The sequence below is a fragment of the Geospiza fortis genome, unplaced genomic scaffold (assembly GCF_000277835.1).
Source record: "Geospiza fortis unplaced genomic scaffold, GeoFor_1.0 scaffold162, whole genome shotgun sequence".
NCBI classification, from domain to species: Eukaryota; Metazoa; Chordata; class Aves; order Passeriformes; family Thraupidae; genus Geospiza; species Geospiza fortis.
Genome location: NW_005054316.1, coordinates 5,526,239 through 5,545,945, shown reverse-complemented (window position 1 = coordinate 5,545,945; position 19,707 = coordinate 5,526,239). Strand labels below are relative to the sequence as shown.

The 19,707-nt window shown below is 39.5% G+C and overlaps 1 protein-coding gene across 1 annotated transcript in view; it reads right to left on the bottom strand.

Annotated features, from left to right (window-relative positions):
- Positions 1-19,707, bottom strand: part of AIG1 (androgen induced 1) — a 123,502-nt gene that overhangs the window by 69,617 nt on the left and 34,178 nt on the right. The window contains exons 2-3 of the mRNA XM_005420099.3: positions 17,630-17,785; positions 6,534-6,635 (exon numbers count right to left, since the gene is read on the bottom strand). Of these exons, the coding sequence (XP_005420156.1) occupies positions 6,534-6,635; positions 17,630-17,785 (258 nt within the window). The remainder of the gene's footprint in view (positions 1-6,533; positions 6,636-17,629; positions 17,786-19,707) is intronic.

Sequence of the window (19,707 nt, the reverse complement as noted above, 5' to 3'; positions counted from 1 at the left end):
TCCCTAACCTTCCTTTTTATGCTCTCTCACTGGCTCTCTCCCCTTCCCGCTTCCTTTGGTTGTAACTCCGCGACTTGGTGTTGACACTAGATGCTCTCATGCTCTCTGCTAGCAGACTGAGTTACGTGACCTTGTCAACAGAAGGTGGTTAAACTTCTTGAAAGAGATTTCATCTGGGGATTTCAGCTCTCAGGCCTTTCATTTTCAATGTTCACACCCAGAATAGGGTTTGTAGATTTTGCTGTTATTAAGTGCTTGAAGATGTTTTAAAAAAGGTTCCTTGTTACTAAGGTTTAGGGACGTTTATATCAGGAGGAGCCTCTGTGTGGGTTTTCTCCAGATTAGTGGAAATAGCAAACAACTGGAAAAATTCAGCATCTGTGTCCAGTTAAAAAGCTGTCTTCACCTTACCCTGATGAGTGTTCTCTGGCAGATATGTAACATGGTTAAGGCCAGCTTCCCACTTCACAAAAACTGCTGTGCTGTTACTGTGTTAGGTAAAGGGGATTTCCTAATGCCCCCAGAGGATGCCATTTAGACAACAAGGACTTCTTCACCCTAGCAGCCTCTCTCAATTTTCCGGTGCTATACTATCAAGGTTTTGACATACCACCAATTTCCAAGCCCTTCACATAAGTAAGAGAAAAGAAAATCTTTTAAGCTGGTGCTGTTTTTCTCCCCAGAGCAGGGAGATAATTGATACCAGTGTAGTTACGCTCCAGTGGTGGAACTGGCAGATAATGAGGAGAGATAACAGATGGAGCCACGTAACTGCAGCACAAACATGCAAAAAGTGTACAAATTCAACATTATTTTCATGGGTTTTGCAAATATCCTGAGTCCCCAGGCAACCAGCTTCAATAGCTATTCTCTCCATCAGATGTTTAAATAATAGCCACCTAGGAGTGGTTAGTCTGTTGGAAATTAAATTTAAAATTTTCCCTGATTTTTATCAGAAAACTTTGCAACTTATGTAGAAAGTGGGAACACCTTCCTGGAGCACTGAAAATTTTATTCACACATAACATATGAAAATATTGTAACTAAATTAAGAAGAGCACTTGAGTTGTATTATCCTTGAAACATATTTATTGGATTTAGAGAATAAATCCCAGAAAAATGTAAATATCTTCTAGGCAGAAGCATGAAGCATTACGAAGGTGCACTACATTTCACAAGCAGAGCCTATCCATGGGACGTGCTATGTTAGGAAAGCATCCTCAGGAATGCACTGTTTCAAATTAGCAATTGCTGAAAAGGACTTTTAGGTCTACATGGAGAGAAACACCCTGAGAAAAAACAGAGTATCTCCTTATTCATACATCAGAGTGACCACTGTGTATCACCTGATCAGTGACTAATGGAGAGATGGGTTTGTCAAATAACTCACCACTTTTGGACATTCCAATCTTTATGTTCAGATCAGTATGGATTTTGATTTTTGCATGCCTTTTCTATTGTTCTTGTAAAATCATCAAGGAAAAAAGATTTACACCAGAGAAACAACTTTCATAAAATCACAGAATTATTTGGATTGGAAGGGATCTTAAAGATCATCTAGTTCCGACCACCCTGCCATAGGGAGGGACCCCCTCCATTAGATAGATTGCTCAGAGTCCCATCCAACTGGGCCTTGAACACTTCAAGGGACAAGACATTCACAGCTTCTCTGGACAACCTGTTCCAGTACTTCACAAACCTCACAGGAAATAATTTTTTCCTGATGTCTAATTAACTAACCTGCCCTCTTTCAGTTTGAAGCCATTGTCCTGTCACTATATATCCTTGTCCTGTCACTATAAATCCTTGTAAAAAGTCCCTCCAGCTGTCTTGAAGAACCACTTCAGGTACCAAAAGACTGGAATAAAGTCATCCTGGAGCCATCACTTCTCCAAGCTGAACAATGTCAATTCTCTCATCCTTTCCTCATAGAAGAGGTGTTACATTGCTCTAATCACCTTTGTCGCCCTCCTCCGGACTCATTCTAACAGGATTATGTCCTTTACACCATTAAAACGAAAAGACACACAAGCCATGGCCACCAGGCCTTGGACAAGGCTGCTAGGACAAACAATTGGAGAGGTTGTTGATGTGACATTGTACCACTCTCTGGTGGGCTCAACTTTTCAGCTGAGTAGTCAGCGATAAGAAAAGAGAGACAGCTTGTAAAATAGATAGAGATACGTCTCTTGGACAGGCTCCTTCCTCCTCCTTCTTCTCTCCTTCCTCCAACTGCTATTTGTCCCAGTTTTTGTGCATTCTCTTGAATACTAGACCAGAGTGTTAGTCTTTCTAGAAATGCCTTTGTTTCCCATTTCCCAAAAGCAGCTTAAAAATAACAGAGTACAAAACTGGAAGAGCTTATATAGACTGCAGTGGCACAGAACTCAGACAATAATCATTTTTCCAACTCCACAGATGCAGAGCATATTTCTCTTCCCCCCTTCCTGACCTCTCCTCTAGGGTCTTCATATAAAGATATTATTTTGTTTCCGACCTCCAGAGCATTTCAGCTCCTCAGTAAGTAATTTCTATCTCTGTATTTTGCTTTCCTTCCCACAAACAAAAGATTATTCACATTTTTAAAACAAATTTGAGACAGAGCCGGCAAAAACCAAAGAAGGACTCTTGCTGAAATGGTATGCTAACTTGGACAGATACTGCAGGCAGTCCTGCCATGTAACCTGGCTCAAAATCAGTAATGCTCAAGCATAAATTAATTCAGTCTACATATCTGTTTATGTGGGCATTGGTTAGAATACGGGCAACCTCTAGTTTTACAGCCTGTGCTAATATTGAAGAGAATATAACTTCTGAAAAAATCATCCATGCATCAACCTGGCCAGCCCCAGCACAAAAAGTTGCAAAGAATGAGCTGATAAAAATCCTACTACTATGATACTTCCGTTTTACACACTAAAGGTTAGTCTTCAATTAAAAATTCCTCATACTGATAAAGATCAGATAACCAGCCATCAGAAAATGGAGAAGAGTATTTCCCATGGAAAATATGCATTTGGAATTATGAGCTGATATGGTTCCAAACTGCAGGACAGTCTCCAGAAAACAAATGACATCTTTGATGAAAGAGTTCAGCAATTTGGCAACTGAAACTGTAGCCCACAAAGATGAATTCATCAACATAACTAATAAATCCAGGAAGTGCACCTGACAGTTCAGAAACAGATCAAGGCTAAGACACAGCTCTATTCTCCAACAACTCTCTTTAGACAGGTAGTTATATCTGTGGACAGAAGCTTAGCTTCAGCTACTCAAATGTGCTCCTTCAGATAATAAACAGAAATTAAATCCTTGTGTTCGTCAAATCAGCAGCAACCCTGCTATTGATTTCCACGGTCATTTATCAAGTCATAGTGATACCATTGGTTATGGATTAATGAACTGACTGAGATGATGCAATACATCAGTTTTATGGCACAGTACAACCCTGTCAGTGATACCTTTCACAAGTGTATGAATCTGCACATATGAGGTACTATCTGGTACCATAAGGCACCACTTTATACACAGATTTTTCCCAAATACAGGAATTATATTTGTAACTAATACAGGGTGTGGGGTTGTGTATATATTTTATATATATAGGTAAAAGAAAGATGTTCTTGAAACTATATGCAATTTTCTGGTGAATAGGTTCTGCATAAGCAATAAGCCTCTCCTCTTTTTCTGTGAACATTTATAAAAAATATTAAAATTGAATTGGTAATGGGACTGCATATTTCCAAGGTTAATTTCCCTCATGTGTCCTATTTCTAGAAAGGAAGTTTTTCTATAATTCAGATTTTTTTTAATGCTGAAAAAGCGTTGCTGTGAAGGACCGCTATCTCTGAGCGTTAACAAGACATTACAGTGTGTTCAAGAAAATAGGGGTTTAGATATGGACGGTGTTGTAACTGCAAAAAAGGGATGGGAAAAGAGGAAAAGAAATAGGAGAAGGAGAGCTAATTACTATAAGCTTAAAAAGCAGCAGGCTCTTCAGCCCAAACCACTTCTTCCTGGGCTAAGGCACTGAATTGGATGAGCTTTTCAAACAACTTCTTCACAGATCCTTCAAGATAGTCACCTAAAAATGCTTCTAAAGTATGAATACTCTCAAATCTTTTAATACATGCCCATATTACTAATGGAAATATGATTGCTGTTAGTACACCCCGATTTCATGACTTTTCACTCCTTTTCTATGTATGGATTTTGCAGGTTGATGTTGACACTTGAGCAAGTTGTTACAGCTGATCATAATACAGTAGTAGACTTTTTAATTCTGCAATTTTTTAAAAATTTTTTTTGTGCTAAAGAAATATTTTGGGGAAATTTCTGTGAAAAAATTCTGGATAGAGTGTTCACAGGTTAAGTTAACCTCATATCCTTAGGAGCTGTACCAGATACTTTGTGGGAAGATTACACAAAAGTGGGATCAATCAGCAACGTTACAGAAGCTAAACAATCCACCTCTCACTGACAGATGAGAGTCTCTTGTGTGAGTTTTGTTGTGCAAGGTTGGGCTCCAGCATGGCCACCCTTGCTTTCAGAATAGTTATCATCCCATGTGCACAGCTGCTGTCAAAATGTGCAGGAATACATGGGAATAAATGTTTATTTCAGTATAAAGCAATAGCCAGGGATCCTGACTTTTTAAAATTATTCCCAGAGGTCCTACCCTTTCACCAAGTGGGCCTCTATCATATTCTCTAAAATCTGCCATGCCAAAATTTTAACTATTACTAAGTAAGGTTCAAGCATTCTCAAGGTAGTTCAATAACCCTTTCATACTATGATGAGCAATGGATCAGAATTAATTAGCATGAAAGCTGGTGAGGATAAAATGATAGATAAAACATCAGAAAGAATGTCCTAAATGTGGTGAAAAGCCCCACAGCCATAAACTTCCCTTGTGATCTAACTGAAGAACACTTGGATAAATAGAGACTGACACAGAAACCAATTCCTTTACAAAAGTCTTTCAAAAATGCTTTCTACAATATTTCAAGTTGAAAAAAAAGTCTAAAATAGTTCACAATACATTTCAGCAAACTCTGTGATGTCCAAAAACCTCAAACAAAAGACCTCTTCACATACTTCACTAAGTATACATTTCTACAAAGCAACGTGTGCTTGAGTTGCCTTTTAGTTAGCACACAGAGAAGACTTCCTGAATACCTACGGCCTTTTGCTGCCAACTGCTTCACAATGTACATTCATGAAAAATGTTATGGGTTAGACACTTCCAGTATATGGAATGTCACCTGAAAGAAATGTCATCAGAGCTGGGACTGATTTGTTGTGCGGAAAAAAATCAAGATGAGCATGGTTTAGCAGTGTTTGCAAGTTTTCAGTTCATAACCTCAAAGCTCAAGGGAGGACAGCCTGAACAAATATAGCAGGAGTCATCAGACTCTTTCCTCAGCTCTAGACACACATAATATCATGCTGTTCCTTTCAAAACATCATAAAACAGTACAGTATCTAGCAGAAGCTAATGCTCCTGTTGTCAGTAACAACTCTCATACTGCTCTTTGGACACAAAATCTGGGGAACAAAATAAACAGCAACGTCATCTGCCCCACTCCACAACAGACCCATTTATCAAGCACAGCACTGGTGGGCAAATCTTGGTCTGCTGTGGTGACAAACTGCACACACCTGGAAGGAAGAACTCTGCTGTCGTCTATTGATGAACAGCAGTGCCAAATGGTTTGCCACATCTTGATGAGGAAAACAAATAATGAAACATTTTGCAGAGATACAACTGCAGAAGCAAACATGACACTTTTCAGCTCCAAATGCTGCATCAACAGTGGAAAGCACCTGATGGCAAATTCTGGCCTTAACTTTCCCGTGGCATTTAAATATATTGTTGAGAGAAAGAATGTCTGACTTCACATAGCAGAGAGGGATTAAAAGGTCAGTTTTCTTCTCAAGAAACTACCTTTATGAATACCAAAGCATCAATTTTAAAGCTTTGCATTGATACATATAATTCCACTTTATTAAAAATATTCAGATACAGGTTCTGCTACATAAGTTGGTGTGCTTGAGTTATTTTTCTTAAAACACCCATGTCCAAAAAATAGAGATTTTTTTAAAAAGCATTTTAACTAAAAGGTTTTCATCGTGAATTAATCTGTGGTAGACTGGTAAAGAAACATTCAACTAAGTGTTTCTGTCATTTTAGAGCAAGATTTGTCAAAATCAGAACCTCTGTTTTATGGAACAGTCTCTTCCTCATGACCACGGTGACATTTCTCTGGGAAAGTTACCTTATACAGGAAAGAGCTGACCCCCACAAGCCTGGGATATAGGACATGTAAGTTCAAATCTCCAGTTTCAACCTAATAAGGACTCAAATATGACTCCAGGAGACAAGGAAGGAAAGATGTTACTCTTCTTTGCAAATCACATTCCTTAATCACTTCTGAGGGGATTAGCAGCAAGAGTATGCAGAATCATGCACAGAGAAATCAGCATCTTACACTTTTGTTTATGCAAGGAAGTGTTTACATTACTTTACTCACCATTCCATGATTTAGCCATGCTGGTATAAAATTATCAAGCAGCTTTGGGTAAACCAGCTCCCTGTCATAGATATAGATGCTCCAAAACATCGTCACAACAAACTAAGGAGAAAAAAAAAAGACAAGACATTTTAAAATATATGCTTCTGAAAAATTACTTGCATTCTTTAGATAGCAAAATGGGTCACTTAGCAAGGGATTTAGAGATAAACATGGGCATTATTGTTCTTTGACCAAATACTGTTATAATCAACAGTTTCAATCTGGATTACTCTTTGCATTCACTGAGGTTTTAACTTTCCTTCTGTTTTTCTTTCCTTAACTTTTAGACAGGAAAAAAAATCTAATTTTTTTACTTACATGCCTGTGGCCAAATTACAACTGAATATTAGACTTTAGTAGCAGATGTGGCACATAAATAATGTTTCTCCACTTACAGGATAGAAAACAAATGGAAAATCAGCTAAAATATACACTTCTCTGTGGATTGGGATCCACAAAGAAGAGGTCTAGTATTCTGCTCATTTGTCAATATGAAATTTGGCTTGGTTCTTCTCAAAGACTATTTACTAGGGGCCCAGAAAATGACCATTATTTCCTGTAGACTGAGGACAGGACAAATGGATCAGATAAAGTTTACAGTAGGCTAAATTTTTGCCAAAGTGGTCACATATTCTTTCAAGTTATCCTGATGTCTGAAAGGCAAAGACAATACAAACACACAAAAATGTACAGAAATAATAGTTTTAGCTTACCTTAGCTGTGGCAAGTAAGTATTTTTCTAATTAAAACACCACTGCTTTCTTACCTTGAATTTGAGTCCCAGTTTTCTAGTAATAAAAAAGGCTTATTGTTCATAGCAGTAAAACCCAACCCCTGGGCCAGGAGCTTTTCAATGACCATTTACAGGGGCTCTCTAAACAGTAATGCTAAATCCAAGTTCAAAGATGGAGAGCCAAAAGATAGAACTTTCACTGAGACAGAAGGGAAGTATTCAGTTACATCCAAACTGATGTGGTTCATGATCTTACAGATCATTTATAGGAAAAAAAATGGGATGAGCACTGCACATCCTGCAAATCAGTAGCGTGTATAATAGTGTAAGTATAAGTTATTTCATTAGCTTCTGACTTTAGAAAGTTAAAACTGACGTTTGCAGTTAATCAATGGCACCTTGTTCTAACCACAGACACGCAGACTTCGGCCAGCTAGTTATGTGAATGACCTGAACCAGTACACTGTTCCCTCAGTGTGCATACAGTACATAGTTTCTTGGTTTCCAGCACAGTTGTCCATCTGTTACGACAGCTATCAGTGCCTGCTCAGAATAAGCTTGGACTATTTGACTAGTGCACAGAGGCCAGGAAAAAAAAAATAGGTTATGATGGACAGGCCAAAATGTTGAAAATGTTGCAAGTGTAAAGCACCCCACAAGAAATCTCTCTTCTGGGTCAGTCTTGGCATTGGCACAGTGCAGCTCTTTACGCACCTGCTGACACGTAAGTGCCAAGATATGAATAGCTGAACAGCAGGAAAAATGGAAGCAAAGTATCCTCTTCTCTATAGGCTTCCTAGAAGTCATGTATTATCACAGTGGGTCTCTGAGAACCTGCTAAGATCAACTGGGGCATAAAAACATCTTCTCAGGCACATGAAGACCAAGATTGATAATGGTTTTTTTTCCAAGGAAGTCTCAAAACAAGAAAAATCAACCAGGATTAGGTTGAACTTTATTACACTGAATAGAACAGAGGTAGCATGTTTTGACCTGTGATTTTTGTGTAGAGCAGAATAAAACAATAGACTTTGTCAAGGAGGTAAAGACAAGAAAAGAGGGGACGTGCCATCTGTCCCTTAAGCAAAGTCAGCCAATGGATGGACCAGGATCAGCCTAGCTGGTTGCAACCATCTGGAGCTACAGACGGCAAATGCTGCTTACAAAGCACTATCACAAGGCAGACATAAGGTAAAGGAAGTGCACAAAACCAAACGTGTTACAGAACTAACCTGTCCCAGAGGATGACCTGGTATGAGACTTAACACAACACCCTGGGGAAGATCCCTTCCAGTGTCTGAATGGTTCACCTTACTCTTCTTTACAATTAGTTCATTAGAATAAAATGAACTATAAAAATTAACTATTTTGATAAAAGGAATTATAATGACGGCTTGCAACATAGTTACTTTGGCTGCTTCTGAATTTGTTTACTTTGATTAATGAGCAACTGTTGGTCTGGTACTTTTAAGTCCCCTCTACTATGCTTACATTTTGCCACTGGCAGACTTTTTATTTGGGCTGGGCTTTGCTAAGATCCCACATGATCATGTAGTGCCAGACCATGACACAACTGAGCTGCTTCTTTACACTGCCTCTTGTGAAGTCCCAGACCTGCAGGATGAGTTTCTTATGCTTTTTTAATACCCAAGGCAGCACACAGGAGAAATGAGACAACATCCTCAGGAAGTTAAACAACAAACTTTCATTCACAAACTTTAGAAAATAAGGGTACTTGGCTAATTTTAAAGTAATATTCAATCAAAATCAAGCATTTCACAAGGCATTGGCTTAGTGAACTCCAAACCATCCAACTCTTAAGTTACCCAGATTTTGAGAAGAAGAAAGGGGGGGAGGAAGAGAGAAATATTAAAAATCATTGCTTGAATTCCAGTATGATTTCAGCTACTGTGAAATCCTAACAGTGGGCTGTGACCACATGTGCCTGTGCAACTGCTTTTATCTGCCCTGGTCTCTCAGGGCATTCCCCCTTTGGTGGGACTTTTGCTGTCCCAGTGGCTAGTAGCCATTCTGGGGCTGCACTACAGGCTTCAGGGCAGTAGGGGTGGAGCAGTGCAACATTCCACCTATGCAGGACACGCCCTACCCCTGTCCCTTTGGTTAAGTACACTACCCCAGGCTCAAAACAATGACTGAGACCAGAACAATGGGAAACAGGATCTTCTTCTTCCATGGTGGCAGTAGTGGGATTCTAATCTAGCAGAGAGAGGGAGAAAAAAAAGGACAGGAAAAAGAGGAAAGTACAAGAAATCATACAGTGGACAATTGCTACTTCAATAATAAAAAATATTAGGGAAGGGATCAAAAATATGAGTATAGGGATTCAACCCTATGCAAGCCTTCGTCCCTCACTGTTTCAGTTCCAGAGATGGCAAGAAAGATGCAGATCAGATCTGGGGGGAAGAGTTCATGAAACCAGTCTTTTGGCTGCAGTGATTGGAAGAGTTCAGCAGACTGGTTGGCAATTTTCTTTATTTTAGCTTGCGCTGCTTAAAACAGCATTTTCCTATAGGTGAGGTTCAGCATTTCACATATTCCTTGCCCATTCACTAACAATTTATCGAGGATTAGATAATTTTATAAAATATTTTTTGACACTTGCTGGACTTCTAAGTTGAGCTCCAAAATGGCCTAATGAGTCCAATTTAAGATTCTCTATTGCAATGTGATTGCACACCTCACCAAAAAATAGAAAACTTAAGGATAAGTTTTTCAACAGTTAGGCTGCCTTACATTTTGGAGCTGATAATTTTACAAGTCCAGGTGTCATTGTAACCCAAACACATTTCCTGTATTACCACCCTTATCCCTTCCACCAATGTGGTTTCAGGGGGGGGTCCCCAGAGTCCATATTAGAGTCAATTATCTTATTACAATGCTAGAGATCCAAATGCCAGGATAAGGGGGAATATCAGGGTGCACCATGGGAAAGTTACATCAAGTGAAAGTTCTTAGTCTGGTTGCCTCAGGGAGGTTAAAGGTATACCAAACACTCAAGCCATTTCTATCTATTTGGCATATTTTTCTAGACAGAGTCCTGAGTTCAAACCAAATACCTTCCTACCTTACTAAACCCTTCACTGGTTTCCAAATCCAAAATACTTTCTTCTGACATCTTGACCACTTAGGACTTCTTTGCTTACAGCTGGAGAAAACTTTCCATCTGCCGCCTCAGTCTCTGTCAACCCCCTTCTCTGTACAATCACGCTTCATGCATCGCTTTCCACTACTACATGTGGTTCCTCTGGCATCAAAGTACACTTCTTTCTCAGTTCAAAGTAATTCTATACCTTGTTCTGAGGAGGTAGGAAGGGGTATACAAGTCTGATTTCATAATCATATGAAATCCTGTCTGAGCTTCCAAGCTAAATTCAGGAAGGAATCTTTTCCACCTGCTGTGGCAACCAGAGAGAAGACAGAAACAGCCCAAAACAATGCCTGTGACATTTATACACATACTGCAAAACTACTGAGGCAAAAAAGATACGAATATAAATATCACAAAACATATTAAGATAAAAACATGTACAAACAGTCACTGCAGCAAAGAACTGTGTAAATCTTCAGTCCTGTTGCCGCTTCATCTTCTCACAGCCACATCTTTGCATGGAATGCTTGTAGAAGGAGAGACAAAAGAAAACGCAGTCCTACTTGGACCAGTTTTAAAAAGCAGGAATTATCCATCTGCTGTTAATTTTGTGTTCTCTGCCATGGGCATCTTTGGTTACCTATGCATGCATGTTCAGGGGGGTCTTTAAGACCAGCAGGACTTCCCTGATAGCTGGGAGGCCTACCAGTACTGGCTGACCAGGAAAATGTATGGGGTTCTGGGGATCACCAGTCCTTTTGTTTCTGGAAGGCATGGTAGGTGTCGTGGGACAAAATGCTGTAAGTAAGTCGTGAACATCCATTTACTCTCCATGGGTCACTGACTTTGGTCACAGTGTCCCACAGTTGATCAGGCACCTTTGGATCCTGAGGTCTCAAAAGCCATTTTAGGAGACCGTTTGTCCTTTCTACAATCCCACTTGTGGGATGTGGTGTAGGGGGTATGGAACACTCACAGTTCCACTTCAGTTTTTGCCCAATCCTGTACTATTCCTGCTATGAAGTGACTGCCATTATCTGATTGCATTGATTTTGGTTTAGGAAGGAAACGGAATCATAATTTTAATCCTTTCACAGTACTTTCCCCTGTAGATCATTCACTGCTTTAGCCTGCACCTAACTTGACACTATTTGTACGCCTATCAGCACATATTATTTTGCTCCTGATTAATTAAAAGGACCAATGCAGTCTACCTGACAAATTTCCCTCAACTCCTTTCCCATTCTTAGGTGCAGGGGGGAAATGTGCAGGGGGTGTTCCTCCAGTCTGGGTGCAGCACTGGCTGCAGACAGAAATGACTGTTTCACAAGCCCTCCGGGTGACAAGGACATCTCCTACCTACCACCTCTCTTAACAGGTCTTTCATCCTAGAGTGGCCATGCTTCACATGCAGCCATTCCAACAAATATCTCCATTTCTCTTCTTATTTTGCTTCCTTTTCCTCAGCTAAGACAGTCAACTGAGTGACAGTCTACTTGGTCATTTAAGATGTGGGCTGGATGATCCCCCTTCTGATGGGCTGCTACCCATCCAACTGACACCATTTTGGATCTTGCACTTTTCAGAATTTCTCCCCATTTCTCTTTCTTTCATATTAGCAGTCTTTACACCTGTGTGTGCCAGTGGCTAATAGCCAGTCTGGGTCTGGATTAGAGGCTCCAGGGGGTGTGGTATCATCCTACCTATGCCCCTCTTCCTCCCTTCCTTTAGTTGTTCTGAGCCAGTACTCATTTTCTCTGGTCTCTCACACCTACATAAGCCTCAAACAGAACTCCAGCTCTTGTGCTCATGTTGCCTTCCTTGTGGCATAATTCATCACTCCTATGGAGACAGACATTGTCCTATACTCACATGCCAGGCTGAACAGGCTGCTCACATGAAACAAAAATTTCAGAGAGCCCAATACTTTATTTTCCTTTGTTCCTAAGGCAAAATGGCATAAATATTACCCTTCCATTTCCTCTGTAGACACACTCAAGGCTTTGAATTCAAGGAAGAAAACAGTCACCAGGAATTCTATTTACATTTCTTTGCACAGGAGCCTCCTAAGATTGACAGATTTGCAAAAATAGTACTGGGTTAAACAAAATGAAGCAACATATAGAACAGAAAAGTCTCTCATTTGCAGCTTATCCTACCTAGAATCTGTAATGATTCTATCTGTCTGTAATGATTATCTATCTAGGGTCCAGTCATTATAGACCAAAGGAAACCTCAGATTTGTCAGAAGACCTTGGAACCTGGAAATATGGAATAGCTCACTTATTACAGGTATCTGAAAGACTGCTGAACAAATACACAGCGGCAGAAAAAAAATAAGGCTGAAAACAAACTGCTGTCTTCCCACTTATGGAGGTATTCCTTGAGTGTTTGTCCTCTGTCTCTGAAGCTTCAGAGGACATGAGCACAGCATATGGCCCTGTCAAGGGAAAAGTTTTAAAGGACAAGTTGGGAAATGTATAGTTATTCAAAAGAGAAATTAAGTGGCTTTGTCAAAACACTACAAATGGAAGCAAAGAGAAACTGAGAAAGTAAAGCCAACAGAAAGAATTTTACAATTCGCACTTTTACATGAGTCCAACCAAGAAATGTTATGCAAACGAAGAATGAACCCAGTGGAACTTTATTTTCCTACACTATGTGTTTTTGGTTTTGGCTGGGCTGCACAGTTCAGTCATTTCCTGGATGGCTAATGACAAAGAAAAAAAACCCAAAAAAAACCCCTTGTGACCCTGACACAATTTGTTATAAGTACAATTAAAGGTAAGCTTTCTGCCTATCTCCCAAGACACTTGTGGTTAACTGTGGGTATAAATATGTTGTTTGTGAACTTCTTTAACAGTTAGAGGTATTACATCTAGAAGAAAAGTGGTGTTAAAGGCAGACCACAGTAGGTACAACTTGGCACGGTACTGTCTTTAGGAGGGATCGAGAGCTAGCACAGCACACCAAAGGGACTTGAAAAGCACCAGTGACAGGAATCACAAGGAGCGGGGGAAAAAGCCCAGGGAAAACCACTCTCAGAGAATACACTTCAGGGGGCAATTGTACCACTACTCACTAATTATCTCATCACCAGTCATCTTGTCACAACATAGGAGGGTAAAATCTAGAAGAGAGATTTTTGCATGGTTGAGTCAGTTATGGAAATAAAATTATGTTATAGTCTGGTCAAGTAACGAGGTAACTAGGATACTGCAGCAAATGCCTACACATCTTTTCTTGGCATAAGATCACAGATCAGCATAATTGATGATCTACAGAAGGCTGATCAGCTTTCCTCTGACTCTACTATACAGAGAAACATGAAATAATAAAGCATGCCTGATTTTCTCTCCTTTGTATCACAGGTTTTTAAACCCATAAAAGTAGAGCAGAAAAAATGAGGTAATTCTGGTCAGTTTAGATTCTGATTCAAACATAGCTGTTGATGCTACATGATATAAAATGTCTGTGGTAGAGTTTGTGATTTTCTAGGCAGCAATCTCTCTTTTGATATGTAACAAGATCAATATTTATTCTTTCTATTTTTAATAAAAAAAGTCTTAACCAATTAGAAATGCCTGATTTATCTCTTCTTCCTTTTGTTCAGTACAAATTACAAGAAACATATTGATAAAACCAAAACACTAATTAACCATAGAAACATGGCAACTTAATTATGTCAAACAAATAGAAAAAAAGTAGGAATAAGCTAAACCACTGATGTAATGTCTGACTTTGAAGCATGTCTCACATCACTCTAGCAGTGTAAATTACTCTCAATATATATATATCCTTTACACAGATAAAGGATGGCAAGTCCAAGTAATTATGGAGGAAAATTGGTAATGAACTTCTAAAATGCCTATGCAAGCAATTTTCTTCAGTGGATGCTTCTTAGTCTCTTAGGCATTTGAATAGTATTGCAGGCTTATAATGAACTAAAAAAGGGCTAGGAAGTGTTGCCCACAGACTTTTTGTGGTGTAAGGCTTTACTGCATAGAAAATTAATCTGCTGATTTCTGATTTGATTCTCTGAAGAGTCATGTTTAAAAAAGCAACAATAGGTAAATAGTAGCCACTATGTCCTTAGAAGACATTCATGTTTATTTCTTAACTCTCCTGTGAAATATAGGTTGGCAATTCAATTTTGTAAGAGTCCTTGAAGATACACAATGTGTATCACAACACTGGAGAGATGTGATTTGCTGCACAGATTTTTCAGGTTTTGATTTGTTTGCAGGATTTGATTTGTTGTGAAGCCACAAAAGGAGATTATTTACCCTTGGGCTGTTCCTTCCCTCCTTTGGAAGGTGGGAAGAAGCTGGTGGTCAGGCTTCTCAGATGGTTTGTATGTTTAGTTTCTCAGGAAGTCTTAAAAATGAAGAACTTAGTTACATTTTTTTTTCACACATCACTGTTTAACTTGGGAGTGGATATCCCTTTTCTCATCCGTTTTTCAGAACAAGTCATCTCAAGGGCTCCAGTAAGCAGGAAATACAGAAAAAAAAAGTGGTGAATTGCTCTTGAAAAGCTGCAGTTATTAGACTTTAAAATGCTCCCCTAGTATTTGCATTATTGCCTAAACATGCCCTGTGTAAAACACTGAGCAATAAAAATAATTTAGATGTTAAGGTAACTGACAAGTACTTAAGCATGACCACTACTGTTACATTAGAAACCCAACAAAGACTTTATTCACATCTGCCCAGTTTTCATGTGTGAAGGTTCCCTTGTGTCACTACTGGAAACCACTGAGAAGCTCCATGGAGAGCTAGGTTGGTGAGTCTCAAGAAAAGAAAGTTTGCATTTACAATTATTTTCTTTTTCTTTTTTCCTTTTTTTTCTGGAGTGAGGAAGCTGTTAAAAGAATATGAGAAACAAGGGAACTTTTAACTTTTTTTTCTGCAGACACTCTGGTGTTTAATAACTTCCTCCTAAAGAGAACCTCCATCACAGCAAAACTTCACTATTTTCTTCCACATAAATAGCTCGTTGGATGACAACATCTGCCTTAGATGTTTGCTACTTTTGGGCCCTGCACTCTCCCAATCTGTAATCCCACCAAAGCAGAGCCTGCAGTGCCTAGCAGTCTCTCAGGCGCTGGTCAGGCTTTGGCAAGTGGCAGCTGCAGTGTGGGGAGATCTCTGCTGCTGGTGAGGATCAGGTTTCAGGAAGGAGCTGAGATCAGTGTAAAGTTATGAGGTGCTGCTGTTTCTCTCTCAGTAGCCAGGAGAAGAAATGACAACAAAAACAACCTTTTTAGGATTTCTTAGTAAGAGGTAAAATGGTAAACAATTGTTCCCCCTTGGTGCACAAAGATAACATTTGGAAATGGAGCATATCTGTACAATGAGCATAGCCATTCCTTACTATGTTTGTTTAAGACACAAGTTGTTCTTATATGAAACCCTTGGGAAAGCAGCTATCTCCAGGTATGTGACACATCTCTCGGGAATTGCTAATTTGTCAATGTTGCAACAACACCTGTAGTGCAGGCAGTGGCTAACTGGGAGTCTTTGTGTACTGAGAAACATCGCCTGAAAAGAAATCCTCAGAATTGCCAAGACAAAGTGAAGCTGAAATTCTCCAAGATCTTGAGAAGTTTCAAGGTCAGGAGCATTGCTAGAGTGGAGGAGCACACAGACAACAGTATGGAGCTAAAACGGTGGCAGGAAAGAATCCCTGAATCCTGAGAGGTGTGAGACCCAAGGAGGGTGTGCTTTGATGCGTGTGAAGGAGTACACTTCTAGAGTGAAAAATGCACTTAAAATATTTAAACACAGACAAATAGTGGGAAGTTGTTCTCCTTTTTCACTTCTACTATCAGCACAGTAGGAAAAGCATCTGTTGCTACTCACAATCACAACTACTTCTAACTCCCCATCTCCCTTAAAAACACAAATGCAACATAAATCTCTGCACCCATAAAATGCATATTTGCAAACGTGTCTATGGACAAATTTTCTACTAGCTGTATTACCTGATCCCATCTCCTCTACCATTGCTGGAAAACTGCAGTCTGCTACCCCAACATGAATTGTGGCAGCTCCCAAAAGGCAGCCCAGCAAGTATAATAAGGGAAGGCTACCAGCTGGGTTTTTATTAAAGAAGTACCTGCAGTGTTTCACATATGTTTTGCCTTTTGTAACTTTGCAAAACCATTCTCCATGTATTGTGAAATTCCACATAAATGGTGAAATGAAATTCTAATGAAGCATCGCTGAATATATGAAATTATAAGTGATAGATTGATATGTTAGCTCCTGTTAACTGACAGAAAGTGATCAGCTGTTGTGAAAGTACAGCTTTAAAGACCTCATACAGCTTTCTAATAGTCCATGAAAAAAAGTGTGCTTCTAGTGAATTTATTTTGAACTACTGTACAATGAAATAAGAAAAAGAGAATTAAAGATTGATCCTGAATTGCAATAAAAGCAATAACTTTAACAAAATGTTCACACATTTTTGCATTGCAGCCTAAGCTTGGAACTAGACCGACATAGATGACACATGTAAAAACTCATAAAATTTTGGATTTTTTAGCAGCTTTATTAGCTATGTAAAGACATTGAACACCTCTTGCCATTGAAAGTGATGTGTGATGTCCCAGCAGAGCAAGATCTGATCCAAAGAATATTTTTCTTTTGAAAAAAGATATGTCAATCCCACATTTTCACGTACCTTCTGTGTCCTTTTTAACATTACTAACAAAAACCCTTTTTTTCTACCTCAGTTATTCTGCCAGCTCTGAATCCCTTGTGGAATTAACAAGGAGCAACCTGGACTTCTGCTTTTCTTCTTGCCCATGTGAAATTGTCTTAGCCCAGATTCCCTCTGGTCATTATGGTGTAAAACATGCCACAGTCAGCACTTTCACTACTCCTGATGATGACATGTGGAGAAGAAAAAGTCCAAATTGAATCTCAAGATGCTGCTGGTACAATACACATATAAAATTACTTGTACAATCAAGCTCCTATTGTAACATGGCTTTTTTATACCAAAAATTATTTCAGCAACACACTGTCTATTCTGTTCTCTTACACCTGTGAAAAACAAGAGAGTAGTAAAATAATCTCTCCCATTTTTCCCTTTCTGTGTAGTTTTTCATATAGTGGTGGGAAAACCTTTCAGGAAGAAAACATTCAGTAAGTAACGCTGTTCACCCAGTTTGCAAAGACATGCACAGATTAACACTTTACTTACCACTCCCACAGGGAAAGCTAGAACAGCCATCATCCAGTCACGGAGGGAAATGAGTTTTTTCAGTTGCCTCTCTTGCTCTTGACTGTCATTCCCTCTAGTGAGAAGACTGGACAGGTCAGTCAAGACGCAAATCCCAAAAAAGACAGCCTGGATAACCTGCACGGAAGGAAAACACACTCTTGAACACATCCTTATCTTTCTGTGTTCCTTCTCCCATTTCTTCTTCTCTTCAACAGAGAAGACCAGCCCTTCGGCAGAGAGCAGGTCAGACACAGGCATGCATGAGGAGTATTGCCACAGAATTGCCATGGGGAGTGGGAATACATCAGTCCCTTAAATATGGGTAGAGTTTATTCACAAAAAAGTCACATGTGCTTCAAAGTCCTGCATGCATTTTGCATGCAGGTGCATCTGTAGGGGGAATCCATGTGAGTGGAACGACCATTCCAGAGGTGGCTTTCCACCCTCACCTCAGATATGTGTCATCTGCTGGGGACTAAACTGCAGCCACCCCTTCCTGTGTCACTCCATACAGCTCATCCCCAAAGCAACTGCCTCTGAGGCAGAAAAGTGAGGAATGCTCCCTGTGAGAAGAAGGGAAAGAAACAGAAAGGAGTGTTTCCTTCCCTTGTGACAGGAGGTCTTTCTTGGAGATTCTGCCTGTCCCAGACACTCCACCTAAAGGCAAAGGAAGTGTCTGAGACTTCCTGACAGACACAGCACATGGCCCAGGTATCAGCAAATCTATCTCTACTTCATCTCAGGTAGTGAATGATAGAATGAGAAAGCTGCAGGAGTTATTCACTTTCTTTTCCTGATGGCACTGTCATTTACCTAACTTTTCCCTTTTTGCACTTACGTATTTGTGTGCAATATAAGATTATCTGTGATATTAAATCTTTAGTTTAATCACCTGAACCCACCGATTTGGTTCAAACTTGACTCAATCTTAATGTGAGCACTGAGTTTTTCTCTCTTAATTAGCTTAGTAAAACTGTAATAAGTTAGCTCAGGAATGCTCTTGCCTGAGGACTTGCGCATCCTTTCTAGTACAGTTCAGAGGAAGTGCATGCAGCTTGTTTACTCCCCAAACTGGAAGCCCAGGTCACAAACCCACACACATCAGGTAATCTCAGGTAAAATATTAACAAAACATGGGCTTGGTTCCCAAATTAGACAGTGATTAGTCAAAAAACCATAAACACATATATGCTTAGAATTCATACTTCGTGTATTTTAAAGCAAGCATGGAGTCCTAGTTTAGAAGTCTTACTGTAAAACTGAGTGTTCCACTGACTAGGAGTCTCTGACCAAGCAGAAGACTGCCCATAAGAAATAAGAATAGCATATACCCAGATGCTGCAAAATTTAATTTATTGTCTGCATCGATCTTTGCAGCATTTACACTACAATAAGGCAAGACAGGCAGGCAGGAAGGAAGGATGGACAGAGAGAAATACCAGACAGATGTTGGCTACCAGGAAGAAATCCAGAGATATGTAATGATTGGATGGATTAAAGTACACTTCCTTCCTCAATAATCTTTATATGACCCAAACACTTGTAAATTCTGGCTGTAAAGCTGTGAATGACAAACACTTAAATGGCCCCTGGATCTGCTTGCAATGCTGTTGCTATTGCTGTCTCCTCTCCAGGCTGTAGCTGCATAGAATTTGCTTGATAAATAGATGAAGCAACATTACAAAACATTCCCTGAAGCTGTGAGATGTGACAGACTACTAGTGCTAGAGCTGTATATTCCACTAGAAAAAGGTATTACTATTTCAAATGACTGCTTGGAAAAGTTACAATCTTCCATATAATTTTTGAAAAGCTTTTTAAATGTAAGTTGGGGCTTCTTAGAGCTACTAAGAACTACTAATGCACTTTTTCATATTATTTGTTTGAAACAAGCACTTACTAGAAAAAAAAAATCTTCCCATACTCAGTCCTGTTTTCCACCAAACAGATGGCCTATTTGGAGAGCTGAAATAGAAGAACTAATTATGCATTTGCTTGACTTATGAGGGGATATGATACCATCTACTATTCACTCAAGAGTGTGAATGCCAAACAAG